The 17,441-nt window shown below is 45.1% G+C and overlaps 1 protein-coding gene across 1 annotated transcript in view; it reads right to left on the reverse strand.

Annotated features, from left to right (window-relative positions):
* LOC139658637 (protein TANC2-like) overlaps positions 1-17,441 on the reverse strand; it is a 68,968-nt gene that overhangs the window by 38,433 nt on the left and 13,094 nt on the right. The window contains exon 3 of the mRNA XM_071536778.1: positions 3,463-3,617. Coding sequence (XP_071392879.1) covers positions 3,463-3,617 — 155 coding nt within the window. The remainder of the gene's footprint in view (positions 1-3,462; positions 3,618-17,441) is intronic.

Below are 17,441 nucleotides of genomic sequence, written 5' to 3' on the forward strand. Positions count from 1 at the left end.
CAGAAGTGGCATTTCCAAAAACAAGTTCAAATTCTGTACACATTTATGGCAATAACGTATAGTCCTTCCTGAATACGAGAGAGGATTGTAGGAGTTGTGTGAGAATTGATTACATTGTTTACATTAATTAGATACAGCTCAATAAAGAACATTATTTGGAGAGATTGATTTTCTGAAGAGCTGTACACCATAATTAATTTTGATGGTGCATAGGTACAGAGGGGTGAAGTGTCTCACCCTCACTGACAGAGCTAAATTTGCCTCTTGATCATGGCGCTGTGGCAATAGCACAGTGGGAAAAAAAAACAACTGAATAAAACTCTGAAATCACATCCTCGTATATACAGTTCTTCCCAGCATCCTTTCAGTGGGTGGTGGCTGTGACAGCGTTGTTCTGGCACCCTGCAGTGACCTTCTTCTGTGTCGGCTCAGGTCGGGAGAAAAAGAGACCACAGGGGACAAAAACACTCTGCTGTGTCTAATCTGCTGCTGTGCGCACACACACACACACACACACACACATACACACACCCAGGCACACAGGCAAACGCACACACATGCACTCAAAATACATGCATGCAGCATCTACAGATATGCACAAGACACACGGGGATGCAAGTACATAAGTATGTACACATAATCAGACACACACACACACACCCTCATCTCTCCTTAACAGCAGTGTTTATGAGTCAAGGTTGGCCTTGGGGTGAACACTTAGTGAGGACAGGAGGGGTGAAGTGGCGGTCAAGGCAAGCTGTAGTTTGCTTAATCTGCAGGGGATGGATGGAGGGCACGTACCTTGTCTAAGCCAATCTATGTACACACACACATACACAAACACACACTTTCTGCTGTTGCCACGGTTTCAGTGTGGTTGAACATGGGAGTCCAATGAAGACACAAAATCAAATCAATGTCACAGTACTTGTGTGCAGTACACAGTCAGACCTACTGGCTCTTTTTTTTTTTTTTTTTAGCCTTGGTGGCTTTGTTTGAATCACAGATTGTGGCAGCTGAGAGCTAGGCAACGCACTGGCAATTACAGTACACGGCCCCTAGCCTCAGCCCGGTCTGTGTGCGTGTGTGTGTGTGTGTGTGTGTGTGTGTGTGTGTGTGTGTGTGTGTGTGAGAGAGTGAGAGTGAGAGTGAGAGTGAGAGTGAGAGTGAGAGTGAGAGTGAGAGTGAGAGTGAGAGAGAGAGAGAGAGAGATTACATCAGTCAGGCCCTCTTTGAGTCTTTGAGTCATTGCTGTCCACTCACCATGGCCGGAGCCACTAAATTGCCATATTCACAGGAGCTTGACCCCAACACAAACAAACACGCACAGACACCTACACACACAAACCTCTATCCACACCCACACCAGCACAGCAGCTCTATCTGTTGGGCTAATGAACCCCGCCTTGTGTTGGTCTGACCTTAAAACAGCGCGAGGGGATTGGATTGAACTTGGAGCGTTGCCTCTATTCAGGAAGCGAGAGAGCGAGTAGGAGAGGCAATTAACTGCACTCTCTGAGAGTTAAGGTCACCTTGTTCCATCAGCTGGTGAGGTCTTGCAGCAGAGACACCAGCTACTGCAGGAATTCAGCCACGCCAAATGTAAGATGGTAGCACTCGGGGCGTTTGATAGATACACACACAGGGACATGAAAACACATTCTAGTGGGGTAAGCCCTCATCCCACGCTCATCCCAAACATGTATTTTTAGATCACCGATGAACCAAGTCTTCATAGTAGACAGAAGCAGGGCTCAGGCCCAAACCAATCCAAGCCACATATATTTGTTGCTAAACCAGTTCTCAACCTCCAGTTTTTATTTTTGAAAGTGTCTTTTAGATATTTGGCTGTCTCCGCTGTCAACTGACTGTAAAATAGTGAGAATTAATAACTTGGATATGCTGACAGGCACCAAGAGAGACTGGTAGCATCACTAGCGAGTTAGCAGCACCCTGCGAGTGCCCAGATGGCCTGTGTGTATCTATTATTACCGTCTCTAGCACTGCCTGTTAAAAGTTTAGCGCACCCCATGTAAATAAAAAAATGATCTCTTATCTCTTAATAGATGGTGTCTTGCGGAATTCCCTGTCGGTTTTGGCGGTGGTTAATACATCAAACAAATTGAAATTGGGATGATGGTATTTGGGACAGATATGTAAAATAATAAGTTTGTACTGTGGGAACACGACGCAGTAGGGTGCTAGTATGACTCACATCTCTAAAAGGAGCCGCTTGAATAAACCTCTCTCACTCGATACACCCCCACTGCTCCGGCAGCGCTCACATCAAGCACGGTCAGTCCATCAGTCTAATCGCTTATCCACGCTGCTTTAGTGCAGACCCATACGGGCTTTACTTTAAATGCCTCAGCAACAGGTTCGCCCCTCTCCCTCCCTATCTCTGTCTCTCCGCTGCTGCTGTTTTTTCCCCCCTGTTCGGCAAATTCATACCTGTCAAATCAAGTTTAGGTAGAGAAAACAGGGCATCTGCTGCAGAGCTTAGAGCAGGCCCGTTGTGCCAAAAGCTGTTTGCGGCGCAACTGCCAAAGACACAAATAGAAAGGTTTCGGCGGAGGAGAGAAATGTTAAGCTTAACCCGCTGCATGTCAGCGCAAGAAAAATGCTGGCAATAAGCAAAGTTTAAGGTACACCGTGAACTAAATAATCAAGAGTATTGGTTATATAAAAATCTAATTAGATGGGCAGACATTTGCTCGGTACAGAGACACTGACGAATTCTGAATCCAAAATACATTGGTGTTTGAGGGCAATTTACTGAGAAGTCTTTTGATCTGGCTATCCTGATTTCCAAAGATCAAAACAGTCTGTCAAAACAGAGTGTAAACAAGGATATTATGAAGATAAATGTCAAAAGCAAATAGATCAAATCAGATGACGTCTGTGTTTGTTCAACTTTCAAAGTGCAATCTCTAAAAATCCAAAATGTGTCAAATTGACAAATACAATAAGACAATACGATTCGGGTGAACCATGTCAACAGCATGAAAGGGGATAAAGCATAAAATACAAGCAATTTCTCTGACATCAACCATTCATCTAAAGTCTAGCACAACCCCAGAAAAAAAATGTCCCTCATACTCAAACTGACTGTGAGCATATAGTGACACCACAAGATGTAAATGTATTTTTGGAGCTGCAAACTCAGTTTCTGAGGTGCATTGTCAGAAAAAGAGGTACAATACTGTGCCTTTGTCATTCAGGCTGTTTGTATTAAAAAAAAAAAGCCCCTTGAAGCCCCTTAAAAAGCCCCTTAACAAATGATAAAATGTTGTCCCTTCTTTTCAAAGAAATAAAATGTTTCAAGAAAAAAACAACATTTTACAGCTTCAAACACATTTAAATCTCACAATCAGCCATTACATCATCAAAGCAGATTCGGATGTGAAAAAATGTCAAGTGATTGTTTCTTTTTTCTGATGGTGTGTGCTTCATTAGTGAGGCCATTACCTGTCTCGCCTCGGGTTCCTCCATGCTGTACTGGGTACCGGCTGGCCCCTCGCTCACTTTGTCTCCCAGAAGGAAGCCCAGGCGCGTCATCAATGTGTTGGCTGCCTCATCCACCGACGGAGGGGGGCCCAGCTCCTGGCTTGACTCCCCTGCAGAGGCAGAGAGACAGAAGGAACGAGGTGTGTGCGGAGGGAGAGAGAGAGAGAGAGAGAGAATGAGAAAGAGATTGCGGGGGAGAGAGAAAAGAGAGAGAGAGGGAGGCGCAGAAGATGAGAGGAAAAGAGAGAGAGAAAAGAGAAAAAAGAGAGAGAAATAAAGTATGTGTGTCAGTGGTGGGCAGACTCAGAACAACAGCTTGTTTTGCCATGTTCACATAAAAAAAAAGTCCTTCAAAGAATTCAACTCAAAAAGGACAAGTCCGCCTCAGAAAACAAAAACGCCTTCGGGTCCACCATCACTTTCCCCCCATTACCTGGAAATGTAAAACACCTTCATGCTAAATTTGCTTTGCATAAACCCAACCCCAGCCACAGAAACCCCGGATACAAGACCAGGATATTCCTGCAATATGAAGCGCACTACCTGAGGTTTCCTGGAGCTCTGAGCTGTGCATTACAGACACATTCCACAACGGCTGGACGCTCCGGCAAAAACCACAGAACTGCCCTCCACAAAGATCCTTCCACAGTGACTACAAAGATCCTTCAACACCGGCTACAAAAATCCTTCTTCACTGACTACACAGATCCTTCCGCACCACTCATCACCGCTGCACACTGCATTGTACTCGTGTGAGGTAAGGAGATACGCCCTTCACCTGTGTGTGTGACTGTACGAGAGAGAGAGAGAGAGAGAGGGAGAATGGGTGTGTATCTATCTCACTATCCTGTTTACAGACACTCCTAGCTCTACGGAGAGAAAAAAAAGAGAGAAAAAAAACAGCCAAGGTAAGCCCACATGGTGATCAAAACACACACAGCTAAGGGACTGTAGATGCCAACTTTGCATCAGGACACAAAGCAAAATGCTTTAATGATCTCATCTTGTCAACATTTTGCCTGGTTACACTCCACCCATAACAAACCCCCACCAGCGGTATCAGGTTTTCCAATAACACGCGGTTATCATGCCCTGACGGTACTTTCAATTTCACTTTATTGGTGGGAATGCTGCTCTTATTGCTGAAGCAATTCGCTAATTACTCACTCTGTTGGTTGCAAAAAGAATAACTAGTGGCTAAACGTAAACAGATGTAATTGGATATGTGAAGCCACTGGATTGGCTAGGACGTTAATAACATCAAAGCCAACGGAGCGAGGCGGCCGGTGTTTAAATAAACAGCAGTGAGATAAAAACAGCTAGCGGCAGGGCCAGTTCTCTGCTCTCTCCTCTTCCCTGTCGTCCTCCTGCAGGGCAGGTTGGACCAGACTGGCAGGTAGCTACGGTAAGTCCTGACTGACGACCATTAGACAATCCCAGCCGCTGCGCCACCTCTCTGAAGACAGGCAGCTCCTCTAAAGCCTGTGGCCCCTCACTCGTCTGTTCAAAAGGCCTGAAGACAGACAGACAGGCAGGCAGGCAATCTAAAGCCGAGGCTGCCTTCTCCGTTCGCTCACGGACTGACAGGCGGGTCACTATCAGGATCCCCATTTGATGGACTCCAAGCCTCTGAGTAAGGAGGGAAGATGGGCACCTGCTGAGGGAGAGAAACGCTTCGACGCCAGCCAAGAGGGATAATGTCGCTTGGTTCTGCTGAGCCTTTATAAAAACACATACAGTAGGAACCTATAACGAGGTAATCACAGCACACATTAGGTCCACAAGAGCCTAGATGAGGATGAGACGGATGCAGCCGGTAAGTGATGCGGCTGAATACACTTATGGAATATGGAGCAGAATACACTTACGAGGGCCTCCAAGGTCATTCAATCCCTGAGCGTCCCTTGAGGAAGAACGCTGAGCGTGGTAATGGAGAAGATGTGGGTTGATGGAATTATAGTTCCACCTCCTTACATCTAACATCACAGGGGACGTGGCAAAGGCAGCAAGACGTAAAGCCATTTACACAAGAAAATTACCGGCAAACACAAGCAACATGTCTATCCACTGGACAAAACTGAGCCTTTTGTGTAGAGATATGTGTGCACATGTTTGAGTGTGTGTGCCTGTGTGTGTGAATGTGTGCATCAGATGAAATGTGTGTGTGTGTCTGGCCATAGAGGCAGTAAAGGCTTCCCAGTTGACAGACTGGTAGTAGTAAGCAGTGAATACATTAGCAGTGATTAGTCAGCTGCTCCTGGAGGGTCTGCGGCCATGACTGAGATCACATAGGGGCTCTGTGTCTCTGTGTGCATGTTTGTGTCCTGTTCTCTCTCTCTTTGTCCATTTCTCTCACTCTCAGGCACTGCCTCTCTAAGTCAGCGTGACTCTCTCTCTCTCTCTCTCTCTCTCTCTCTCTCTCTGTCTGGCTTTCTGCCTGTACCGTATCTGTTTGTCTCCCTCCGTCTTCCCCCCACACACTCTCTCTCTCTCAGTCCCTGCCTCTCTGTCCCCGTCTTTCCGTCTTATTACTGCCGCTCTCTCTCTGCCAACTGTCGGACAGACTGTGTGCAGGGGCGAGCAGTTTGCCTGTGTCTCTTTTGATGTGGCAGCCCAAATCTCTAATCTGGACGCCGGAGCCTGCAGTAACTCCCTGGAGCTAAACATAGACAATCCCTTTGTACATCCTCACACTGTCACACTCCATGAACCACCCAGTCAAACACACGACTAAGACCCAGTTGTTTGGGCTAATACATCATGAGGCAATCACACTGAGTGTGGTACTAAATGTCTGATATCTTACTGTGAAAGTGGCTTCAGCCTATGATATCCAGTAATATCTCCCATCGCGAGCACTCTTTGATTTCATCTACATCTCTTCTACAATCTTTTTTAAAATCTTCCCCTGTCTGTAACTGATATTAATGAGCTGCTACCAAAGGGGATGTATACATTAGCATATTGTACGGGTGGTATGTATTGATGTAATTCTGCTTATAGCTCTGCTTTCTGCTCTTTAAGTACAGATTATCACAATGGCACACGCTGCCTCTTATTGAAGCCACTGAAGCAGTACATCCAGATAGCTTCAAAGCTAGGCGACAGCACCAAGCATGTAACACACATGCCTTAAGTGGAACTTCAGGCAATTCTCACCACAGTGATATTAAACACACCATGTAGTCCTTGACGATAAAATTTGAATATGAAAAAAAAGCAGGAACAAAATAAATCTCTCATGTTTCTGAACCAACCCCCCCCAAACACACACACACACACACACATACACGCACTCTCCTCTCCATTGGATTCCTGAGCTGCGAAGGAGACAGATGGTTGCCATAGCAACTATCTTTGCGCGCGGCTAGGAATGTGTTCCTGTGCGAGCGCATCTGTTTCTCCCTGGCCGTCCACAGATCTGCCCTCGCGCACTGAGAGGGAGAGCGAGCCATGTGTGCTGCAGGCAGGGGACAGGACAGGACAGGAGAAGGTATTAATAGGCCGGGGCCACAGGTAAGACACAACGGCTACCGAAAGGCTGCTCATATTTCACCTGTACTGGGCACTTCAACAGGGCAAGTCCTCAAAGAATAAGTCCTTAGTTACAGATAATAACCACCTTCCCAAGAGTAAAAAAAAACAACCTTTTTTAGGCCGATAAGGATGCTATGCTTAAAATGAAGAACACTTCAATGAGAGACAACATGGATCACCAAGTGAAAAGGATAATGAATTTGCAAAATAGCAGCTGAGAGCCAAAGGAAACGAAAACAAGGCACACCTCAGTTAGGACATCAAGACAGCATGAATACAGAGAACATAAAAACACAAATGTGCACAGGAAAAGACATTATCAAGATGCCAACAGATATTCTAAGAGTATCTTGGAGTATCTTAGGACAGGAGTGCTAATCAGAGATCAGCTGGCCTTCTAAATCAGGGTGAATTTCACATTCCTCATGTGCGTGCCAGCGATCTTATCTGGCGCGACAATACTCAGAAGCTTTATACATAAAAGCACAACAGGACTCTGCAGGGAGGTCTAGGTAATTACTGTAAGCAGGCAGGGTTTCAACATCATTAGAGGAGATTTCACACCACGATATGAGGAGGATGGCTAATGGCGAATTTTACAAGCTATCTCACAAAATATTCACGAGCCGTACATACGAGACCACGGTTTCATTCGTGGGCCGTAATAATCAGCTGATACCTGATGTCCCCTAGGCGACGGTGTCAGCGGCACAGCGCGGGCTGGCGTGAGATCAGATGTTTAAGTCACTGTCCTGCCGCTACTCGTTCCCGGGAGCCCTTGTTAAGAGCTAAGACATCCATCTGTCCACCTGGGAGGTTCGGAGCCTCGCCCCCTGAACCGGAAAACTCATCTCTTCCCCTGGTTCCTCTCCAAATTCCTGCTGTATCGCACGGAGCATTCCTGTTTGTAATCACCTCTTTTTGCTGCCTCAATGACAGCAGAGATTACCATTTCAAACCTGAATTGTCACATCTGCAGGAGCTTTTACCGATTCATCTCCACTGATAGGCTATTCCACAGTCTATTTCACTGGCTTGATACGAAACAATGCCAAAGTCAAGGACATTTCATCCGTGAGCAACAATAGCAATTCAAGTGGCAGAACAAAAGAGATTATCTTAAGATATTGTGTAGTACGTACTACACACACTGATACTATGATAAGCAATACTATATAAGACTCCACTATATTCTAGTATATCTATCTATAGATAGATCACCTACTTAGAGCTCCCATAGAGCAGAGACCCAGCAGAAGAGGCTGACAGGAGAAGGCTGGTAGCACTCTGTCGGCCATTTTTGTCCTATTACACCAGTTAAGCTCTACTACCCCCTATCCCTATTTGCCTCATGTCTTCATTCGACCCTGGGGTGTTGTAGCATCGGCATGCTACGCTGAGAAGTCCACACAGCCAGCGGTACCCAAGCCGACAAGACAGGTCAGGAAGCTAACACTGCGTTTCCCCAACAGGAAAGGAGAGGCGAGATGAGAAAGCTGATACACTAGAACCAAATCTAACCAGAGCGCTATCCTTGAGTGACCCGCATTACTGTCCTCCTTGTGCAGCGGGGGTAGAGAGAGGGAGAGGATGAGCAAGGGAGAAAAAGAGAAAGAGAGAGAGAGAGGGGGGAGACAGGGATAGATGGGGAGTAGAGGGATCTGGACTGTCCGCCGGATTACCGAGGAACCGCCGACTGTGAAGTTAACAGAAAACAGCGGCAGCGCCTAAACAAGCTCTCAGTCCGAGAACCAGAGCGGAGTGAGAGAGCAGCGAGGGAGGATTAGAGAGGGAGAGAGGGAGGGAGAGGGAGAGAGAGGGAGAGATAGTGAAAGGGAGGCAATGAGGATGGACAGGGTGTGCACCAGCAAAGCTATTTCGTTAATGACCTGAGCAATGTTCAGTGCCTGTGAAAGATGCTGCGGCAGCCGACAGAATAACTGACAAACACAGACGAACGCTCAATTTGCCGGACGCGCACTCTCCGTCTCTCTCGTGCATTCACACACATTATTCAGACAGAAACAAACATGCAAAAGTAACATAACAAAATGAAAAAGTAACATTAAAAAAACAAAAACAAGAGAACAGCTTGGGGGATGAGCTGGCCAAAACTTACCAGGGCAGTATGTGTCCAGGTCTGGATTCTTGGCAGTGGTGGAGGTGTGTGTAGGGGAGCCAAGCTCTGATTGTGGAATGCGAGGGCTCTCCACAAACTTTGCTTTCCGCAGAGGGGCTGGGAGCAGAAAGCACACACACACACACACACACACACACACACACACACACATATAGAGAGGGGGACAACACACAGAACGAGGAGATGGAAGAAGACAAGAAAGAGAGAAGAGTGACAGAGACAGAGACAGGAGAGAGAGGGAGGAAGACAGAGAGAGCGTGTGAACTTGAAGCAGTGAAATAATGAACACATCCTAAAAGGCCTTCTTAGGCAGCTAACACAGTCTTTACATTTGGCTTGGGTCAAGTTAAGGTAAAGCTTGAGCAAACAAGCAGCATGGGGAATCAGGTAGTGGGCTTGGGCAAACCAATACGCCGACAGAAACTCAACCCATTACTGAATTGTTGAAAAATCCCACCACTCCCTCTACATATTACCAAAATGGTCACATTCCGCCACTCATGAAACAGCGAACGAGATATAAACGTGGAAGTGTGAAAACACCAGCGCCTTTCAACTGAAAAGATGGAGTGCAAAATATGCTTGTTGGGTCTGTTTGTTCGGTGACACAATCACAGAAGGAATGCAAATGATATCCATTTTTAGGAATGTCTTCACGCCTGACTCAAGCACCAGGTCTGAGCCATCAAACGAGGCCCTTCGACAAGACGTGTGTGGAGAGAGCGGTAAAAGGCGGGGGCGGCGGCTGTGACATGATCTTTATTTAGGGGTTCTTCAGCACAGCGCGGGGATTCTACCAGCATGTAACATTTGGCGGTTTGGCGGTATCCAAACCTTACAGTACCATGAGTGTGTGCATTTTGATGTAGTTTGGGTGGAGGCAGTGGGAATCAAAACCCTAACCGTGACAGTATTAGCACCATGCTCTACCCACTGAGCTGCAGGACTACTAGGCTTTGTGCTGCTCTGTACTGTACACAGCATCACCTTTCCCAATGCAGAGAGAAGCCTTTAATACCGACACCCACCTGTTATGTAACTCCATCACCAGGAAGTGATGCCAGAGAACACCTGCCCATTTATCACATTCAGCATCATTCTCAGGCATTGTAATTGTCGTATTATGAGCAACTTTGTAAGTATGTGGTTGTAAAATCATTGTTTGTGTTAGCTCTCCAATGCAAGTACACTGATGGCGTAATGCTTTCTCCGTTCTCTTTGCCTCTCACAAACAAGAAAATGTGAGGAATTTTTATGTTTCAACCGTTAACACAGGAAAATGCCAAGCATGCCTCCACTGTATGTTGAGTGGCTTTTGCTGCGCAGAAAACAAAACTCAGAAACATTCCATCATTCTGAACAGGTGTTAATTCCTAAGCGATTGGAATCATGGCATATTTCGAAGCAGCTTTTCTTTCACTATAATAGTTTTCACTCTCTTGAAATAGCTACTGTGATTGTGCAGAGCAATTCAACCACTCTCAACTAAATCCTGCGAAAAAAGAAAGTGACTGGTTGCTCTATACTGTCAAACTAGGATCAAAAATGTATCGGGTGCTCTTGGAAAACGGGGAAAAAAGACAATCATGTGCTGTGTTTAATCTGTTCAATTTCAAGTTTTGTTTACTTTTTGGGGGGTGAGGGGTGGGTAATAGCTAAGCATAATTTGTTCTTAATTAACCACGTTGGTTAAATAAAGGTTAAAAATAGATTAGAGGGCTTATGCACTGTATGCTGCAACTGTTAGCCATTCTCATTATGGGTGAGTGCACACGTCTAAAACTATCTAGAGCAGCACCGCTGCTTGGGTGAAAGACCGTAGCGGGGTGAGCTGCAAGTCAAGAGCAGCAGTTGAAACATCTGCTCCAGCAACGATGCCCCACAACAACTGTAGAACAACAAGAACAAGCTCGCCACTGTTGTGTGGGCTTCATGTTACAATTCAGGCCTGTATAATGGGCTGCGTGGTGGGCGGACGGCAGCCACTCCACACCTCTAAATGTCATTTTTGTGGGTAGACTAAGCTGTCTGCGTACGTCTGAGCACACATGCAGATGAACAGAATAGGACAGAATTTTGGTACATACAGTATTTATACTAAGTGTTCACTCATGTTTGTGTGTAAAGTAGATGTGTTCACTTGCTGCACACATTCTGTGAGTGTTAATGATGAGTTGGTATGACCTGGAGAGGCTGTGTGCTCATTGGCTACAAGTAGGGGAGCGAGCAGAGGAAGTGACGGAGCCAGCACAGATGCCACAGTGAGAAACTACAACTGAGTCACAGCCAGGAGGGCGAGAGCACCAGACCTGAACCACTATCAACCACCATCCACGACAGAGACTCTGACAGAGACTTACATGATACACTGGCTTTGAAGTCAACTCTTGGCTTGTAACTCAGAGGTCGTTTTTTTTTATTATTATTCTGACTATATTCTGACCTAAGCTTTACAAGCCAAAAAAGTTGTTTTGTTGTCAGCCAAGCAAGGCAAATCCAATCGAGCAATGCACCCCGACAATAACCAACCAATACTGTGCTAAACAATACTCAAATGTTTTTACTGACAGCCTCATTATATTATTAGTAGGGAGAAATAGAGAAACAAATAAATAGGAACATAAATAAATGAATGATCATCAATGAATGAATGAATGAATGAATGAATGATGAATATAAATGACTCTATAAATAATTTCTGGTAAATTCATTGTCTTACTCGTTTATTTATTCATCATTTCTAATTATGGCCGATTCTGTCCTCCTACTTCAATAATCACTTGTTTCGAGAAAATGCTAAAAAAAAAAATGGGTGAAACTACATTGGAAACAAGTGAAATTCTCTCACCCCATCAGCACATTTTTTCAAAAGATTTTAAGACTCTAGACTAGAATAAAGCATTGTTATGATGGGTATTTTTTGGCTGTAAACAGTTGACTTCAAAGCCTGTTTGGTGTTTAGTCAGCCTGTTCTCCTACAGAGCACCTGTCTCATGTGCTACAGACTCAAGCAGTGCTTCTGTCTTCTGTTTTGTATCACAAGGAAATAAACAAGTAGGAATGGACGGACCAGTCAGTGGATATGAATGTGAACTGGTTAGGCGTACTTGGCAAGAGTGGTGCATTGGACTATGACCTGTGGGTCCTAGAGGGGACCTGTGGGCACCACCTTCTAAGCTCCACAGAGTTCATAGCCTTACATTACAAATACAGTGCATGGAGGCACCTTAGACTGGGCTAATAGACTTGTACATGGATCTATGTACACAAAAGGTGCATTTCTTCCGGAATTGACCCAGTTCCAGGTTGAAAATATTTATATAACCCTTGACCCTCAGTATAACAAAAGGGAAAAATCAGGGATGTGATTTTTTTTCCAGAATATCAGTTTTTGGATATACCAGTCCCCTTTCTAATGGAAGATTACTGTTTTTCTGCTTTTTTGTCTTCCTGATCTCACCCCCATAAAATGGCGCACTGAGACACTGTCTATTGGAGTAAATCCCCTCTATAGCAGCAGCTCCAGGAGACTAAATCCCAGGGACTTCTCTCCTGCAGTTCTGTTGTCAGTGCGTGCCAGGCTGAGGCTGGGTGACAGTGTGATGGATGGCAGCAGGCAAATCCACTCCTCTAATGAGCTTATGAATAAATATATCTAGTCTGTGTGTGCAGATGCACGTGGCCGTGAAATAGATATTTGTTACATGCTCTGGATGTGAGAGTGTGAATATGAATATGCATATGGTATGTATGCAAGTGTACATGTGAGATTAGAGTGAGAAAGGGGAGGGGAGGGAGGGAGATTGCGAGAGGACAATACATGAACTAAAGGACAGTGCACAAGAATCAAAAAGCTGTTCTCTATTCCCAAGACTGTCAGCGTATACACAGCCTTTGGTGAAATTATCAAAAGAGAAATTCCAAGCCAGCCAGTATTCTGATTCAAATTCATATGTGCAGGGTGCTGTGCATATAAAAGAGGAAAGCTCCTTTTCAACGTGACAGTCCCCTCAGACACAACCTGGGTTTTGAGCAAACAAATGGCAAGACCTGAATATGAAATGGAGACTCCAATGTGCGATGCCCAATTTCTCATTTACCGCACATAAATGAACGATAAGCAAGTGAAAGGAGACATTGCTGTAGCAATAAAGTATTGTCTGCACCACTGTCTCAGTTACATACAACCTCGGGCGCCCACACAGACAAAGACATACGCGCCCACACACACACGCACATACACATACACAAACAATAATGTGGGTGAGGACATACATTGCCCTGCTGTCTACAAAACAAGCGGAGCTGAGAGAAACCGAGCACGCGGCACTGGTCACTATGGCAACAGTAGAGCTGAGGGAAACGGCAAGTCTTGTCCACCTTTCTGAGGTGGTGGTGGTGGTGGAAACACGGAGAGAGGATGATTATACTGACCCGAAAGCTTGAAGGTCTCTATACATTTCCTTTCTATACATTTCTATTTGTGCAGACTACTCTCACCTTCACTACAGGACCAGATCTTCCCATCGTTCCCTCAATTCAAGGTATTCAGCATTCAAAGGCGTAAGCCGATGCAGCTGTGGCTCTCAACCAGCATTTTTTGCATCATAAGCCTCTGTGTTAAGATTCTCCTTGTGTAACATTGTGTGGCTTCCTTTCCTCTTTTGATATGTTATACATTCGTTGAAACATACACACCTGTGGCTGATAATTATCTGTACTTGATATTGGAGAGTGCAGACATACTCCGCTATTTCCAAATATTAATTTCACCAGCCTTTACATATGACCCATAGGCTCGTTACCAATTTGCATATTCAGGCTCAACAGTCAGGCACGAGTCTGTGCCCTTGTCTTGTTGACTTGTCGAACAAAACAATGCAGACCAGATGTTGCTGTGCAACACAGGGAGCTGCTGTTCATTCACCATACAGCCTCAAAATAGAGGCTGCTGACGAGCAAGCAAGTGCAGGTCCATTAGCTAGACTGCCTCTCCCTCTTTTGTGTGTGTGTGAGTGTGTGTGCACGCTCACACGTGTGCATCTATCATTACAGCCTTGGGAGGATTAGCCGACCAAGGTAACACACAGGCAGAATTTTAAGAGGGCAGAGGGAGGGACTGATCTTCTAAGAACGCTCATTAGCCATGCTCGCTCTCCCCCAAAAAGCTTTTTAGTCAACGTCTCACATAACATTTTTGGGCCTGGATTAGACCAGTAGCACAAAATCAACTGCAGAATTCTCCTCCTAATAGATAGTGCAGCACCATGCTGGTTTGTGGAAGCTTATATCAAAGCTACCAGATTGAGCTAAGTCAATCTGGAGGACCTTGTAGATACTGCAGATACACAGGAGAAGAGTTACCAAGGTGTTGTGAGATATTTATCCAACAAAGTGGCCAAACCATGACATGGGATTTGGCTCCCAACATTCTTATTTTGTGTGTAGCAGTCCAGTTGTGGATAGGAGTACTGATCTCGGATGTGTTTGGCTTTTAGAAGATCATGAAAGACATTGTCAAGGGGACATAGTTAGCAAACCTCACGCAGGGCCTCAAGCTGCTCTCAAGTTCAGACTAAAGACCAAAGGAGATTTGGCCTTTTCCCATCTGGGCCCACAGGGAGCGTCCTGCCTGAGCAGTTAAGACTAGCAAAACCATTGTCATCCTTTAAACCACTTTTTACAGACAAGCTTTTATATAAGCTGTTTTTACCTATTTTATTCTCATTCTATTTCCCTGTTGTATGCTTATATAGCCCTGTTTTTAACTTGTGTGGCATTTTTATTGTTTGCATCTTATTGGCTTGTGTTTATTGTTGTTTTATTGTTTGTAAGGCACTTGTAAAGCTGTTTTTAAAACTGCTTAGCAAATACAGTTAACTGTTTATTATTATACCTTAAATGGAGTCTTCCAGCTTGGGGCTAGTTGCAGGGGAATCTAGAGGAACGACTTGATTAAATTTGATTAAATCAGCCCCTTTTTCTTCTCTGAGGAGCTTCATTCTGTTCACACCGTCTCTGGTCAAACTCCTTGTGCTGTACATTCTCCTTGTGTCCATACTGCAGGCTTCCCAGGCAGCTGTCCACTCCACTGAATAAGCCCTTCATTCCTGGAGGACTCTGCCTTCATGACTCAGCTGTAGAAGCAGAGCGGCTAACGTTAACGCTGAGCGGTTCCGACACAGTGACCTTTCCTTTCTAATGGCCTCGCTCCTTCAGTGGGAGAGGTTGACACGGAGGTGTGACCGCGAGCTTTTCACATAACCACCCACAGCAGGAGGCAACAAACGGCCCGAGGATGCCGTCACACTGTAGAGTTAAATGAGATACTGCATTAAGAAAGTGAGAGGAGCATAATTGCCAGGGACTCCATTGGGTACGGTGGCCTAATAATAGCTAAGCTGCCTTGACCTCTGTCCCAGCTGGAGTTCAACCCCTAGTGGGGATATTTATAGCCTCATGGACCACACCCTTGTCATGGGGATGATTGAACATCGGGATGGGCTAGATGTTTCTCTTCTGTCAATTAATGAAGACGTACAAATTAAGTACACAAACCAAGACAATAAACAAGGAAAAGCCTTGCATGGTTGATTTGAGGCCTCTGATTAAGGTTCTGATTAAGATGTTTCTGATAATCTGGCAGTATCTTTAGCACAGCATAAAATGAACATCAAAGCACCCCCAAAATTCTTTGATATCTGACAAAAGCAGCAATCAGTTGTCGCTCTTATGTAATCCTATAGACACAGACTGCAGCCAGACAAAGCACATACAAAGGCTTCATAGCATTAGCATTCAGAAATGACTGAGCAAATAAGTTAAGAGCGGGCAGGTAAGTGGTGTTCGAAGAAGACCTGGGATTTTAATGCACTGAGGTTGGTGTCATTTTGCAGTCTTGTGCAACGGTCCGTAAGGGCTTGGACACACACACACACACACACACATACACACACAACACAGAGGCCTAAAGAAGAGTGTTTACCTCACAGAGAAATGTTTGCTCAGCTCTCTACCATCAGCAATCGCAGAAAGCAGTGAGGTGGTATATGTAACGCACGGTAATCCCACTGCTCTGTTTTGTAAGCAAATCATTATCAACGCTATTAATAGCACACTGCGGGTTTCTCATTCCCACTCTACAGCTTTTTTTTTTTTTTCCCGGAAGGTCTTGTTTTGCTGAAGACCCAGATAAAACCAATGGAACTTCTGGTGTCTCAACCATACAGCTATCTAGTCAGAATCAAATGTAACCACCCACCTCCTAAAGGGTTAAGATGGGGGCAGGTGCTGCTGGGTCACCTGGCTGACACCAGATGATGGGGGAACTTGACACCCTCCTAGTAGTTTTCAGTGACTCCAACACACAGCTCATAATTAGATTCCTCTTCTAACCTTTTGCACCGGGAAACAAAGTGAGGGTTTTTAAAGGACAGTGGTGTCGTCGTCGCCGGTGCTTGATTTATAGCCAGGGTGTCATGTGGAGTACAGACTGTGCCCACTCGCCAATGGAGTCACTCAGCAGGCTGCTTTTGTAATCAACATTGAGTGGTGAAACAGGCCCGCAGCTCCATCACTAACCCAGAAGCCATACTGTCACTAACATGGTGGATATAGTGTGTGATCCATTGGTTAGCCTTTGGTGACCAAATTAACATCAGATTAATTGGTAGAGGCAGCGAATACTGGTCCAACTTGTTATCAGCAGTGACCTAGGGACTGTTGCAGGAGGTTGGATTTTAATCTGTCTGTCATACTTATTCCATAAATTATCTCATGTTTAAAAGTCATTTATCCGACGCAGGCTCAAGGGATTGCAAGGGAGGGAAATTGAGCAATTATATAAATCAATACTGCCCTGAGTCAGTGAAGAGGGTTTATGAGGTTTTATTCAGCTGATTTTCAGGTAAGTTGGCCGCATCAATTGTGAAGCCCCCGATTGAAAGGCAGGCTTAACTGACTTGTCTTGTGAATATAAATGATGAGATCATTGAGATGATACACAGCACTGAGATGATAAAGACTACAGGGCACTTCAGACGAAGAAATGGAAATCAGAACAACCTTGGATAGCATATGAGCCAACCACAACACCAGTCCCCTTTCATCTACTGTATGTTTTGGGACAGTCCAGCCTATATTTTCAGCTCAATAACTGCCTCAAGCAAGACTTAAAGGGGCATCTGTATTTGTCAGCACCTGTCGAATAGTTATAAGACCTTTAGATTTACAGGCATAACAGCTTCTCTCAGACAAT

This window comes from Centroberyx affinis, unplaced genomic scaffold, assembly GCF_046629955.1.
Source record: "Centroberyx affinis isolate AG114_WGS23_722 - 3 ecotype Tasmania unplaced genomic scaffold, CSIRO-AGI_Caff_v1 ptg002935l_1, whole genome shotgun sequence".
NCBI classification, from domain to species: domain Eukaryota; kingdom Metazoa; phylum Chordata; class Actinopteri; order Beryciformes; family Berycidae; genus Centroberyx; species Centroberyx affinis.